Below are 1,581 nucleotides of genomic sequence, written 5' to 3' on the forward strand. Positions count from 1 at the left end.
ACGGCAGCGCCGGCCCGAGATCCCCGTGGGGAGTCCGGGGCGCTCCCCGCGCCCGGCGGCACCGGACGGCAGGCCCCCACTGAGGGCGGCGCGGGAGCGCCCCCCAGCCTCAGCAGACGGCCGGCAGGTCCGCGGGCAAGTCGAACTCGTGCTGGCCGAGCCAGAGCTCTGGCAGCTCGTCCGCCGCGTCGAGGCCAAGCTCCAGCACCAGCGTCCTCAGCACCGCCTCGTACAGAGGGTCCGAGTCGACGATGCCGGTGCCGGCGGCTGACTCCCCGCGCCCCACAGCTGCGTCGCCGAGCCACGGCTGGGTGGCTAGCCGGGCTCGGGGGCCACCGGACCCTCCCCCCCCGCGGCCCGATGCGTTTCTGGAGGTGCACACTGACCAGGAGGTGGGGACCCGCCCGCAGAGCCCAGGGGGCGACGGGGGCCAACGGAGCCCCCCCCCGCGGAGGCCGGCAGTTTGCCGGCCCCGGTACCGGCGGGGTAGCGCAAGGTCGCCGCCCCCTCGCGGTCCTTGGTTGCCCGGGGGGGAGACCTGTCCCAGGCCGAACCCCCGTGTTCCCCCCTTCCAGGCTGGGTCCCTCGGTTTCCTCCCCATTCAGGCTGAGGACCCGCCATGTCACCCCATCCAGGCTGGTACCTCCCATGCTTCCCATCCAGTCTGGACACACCCAGCCCCGCCATGTTCTCCTGCCTGCTTCCCAACCTCTTGGATGGGAACACCCACATCCCCCCACCCAGGCTGGGATGGGGCAAGAAGGGGGTTCTGTTGGTGCCAGGGCTGGCAAGGGTGATGTGGGCTGGTGCCCACAGCCGTCTAGAGGGGGATTTGCATGTGAGGGGGTCTGTTGAGGGGGCACTGGGGGTACCTTCCAAGCCTTTTCTCACCCTTTGCATTTCTCTTGCTTTGCACCAAACTGAGCTACAGTTGCCTTCTTCACATTGGTGGATGTGGACAGAGATGGCAGAGGGGATACTTTACTCCTTGCCTCAGTTTCCCCAGCTGTGGGTGGGCAACCTGCCTGGTTCAGGGTGTTATATCCCTACAGTCCCATACCCAGGCGCAGCTCTCCCTGCTCCTCACCAAAACCCTATTTGGTGTCACCATGTTTGATCCTTGGGGCGTTTCCTGTAATTTTTTTTTTGCCAGTGGTGTTCCTGAAGCAGCTCCCGCAGCCCCCTGTGCAGGGACAGAGTACACGGGACCCCAAGGTGGGTCAGAGGGGGTAGCTGGCTTCTCTGCTCTCTCATACCCCACTTTTCTCCTGGCTGAATGATCTGCAGGGCTGACATCTCCCCTGGGCACTGAGAGCCTTTGCTGTGCTGATGGCAGCACCAAGCCTCCTGCCAGCGGTCATTCCACAAGGCCGGTCGCCTCCACTGCACTGCAGCAAGCACCAGGGGAGAAGCAGGGAGGGGGTCAGGAGTCACCCTGCAGGGACACGGGAACCTCATCCAGCTGAACTCACTCCATGCTACATTTACTGTTGTCTGGATCGGCAGTGAAAAACAAGAGCTCAAAACAAAGCCAGGCCAGGCTGGGAGTCCCTTCGCCTTGCTATTTATTCCAGCGTGATG

General features: G+C 64.6%; 1 protein-coding gene across 1 annotated transcript; it reads right to left on the reverse strand.

Moving 5' to 3' along the window:
• Positions 1 to 109: 109 nt before the first annotated feature.
• On the reverse strand, positions 110 to 601 carry LOC106896186 (cbp/p300-interacting transactivator 1-like). Its single transcript, XM_014955967.1, has one exon. The coding sequence runs from the start codon at positions 599 to 601 to the stop codon at positions 110 to 112; it is 492 nt and encodes a 163-aa protein (XP_014811453.1).
• Positions 602 to 1,581: the final 980 nt, after the last annotated feature.

The sequence above is a fragment of the Calidris pugnax genome, unplaced genomic scaffold, assembly GCF_001431845.1.
Source record: "Calidris pugnax isolate Ruff unplaced genomic scaffold, ASM143184v1 scaffold281, whole genome shotgun sequence".
Taxonomy (NCBI): domain Eukaryota; kingdom Metazoa; phylum Chordata; class Aves; order Charadriiformes; family Scolopacidae; genus Calidris; species Calidris pugnax.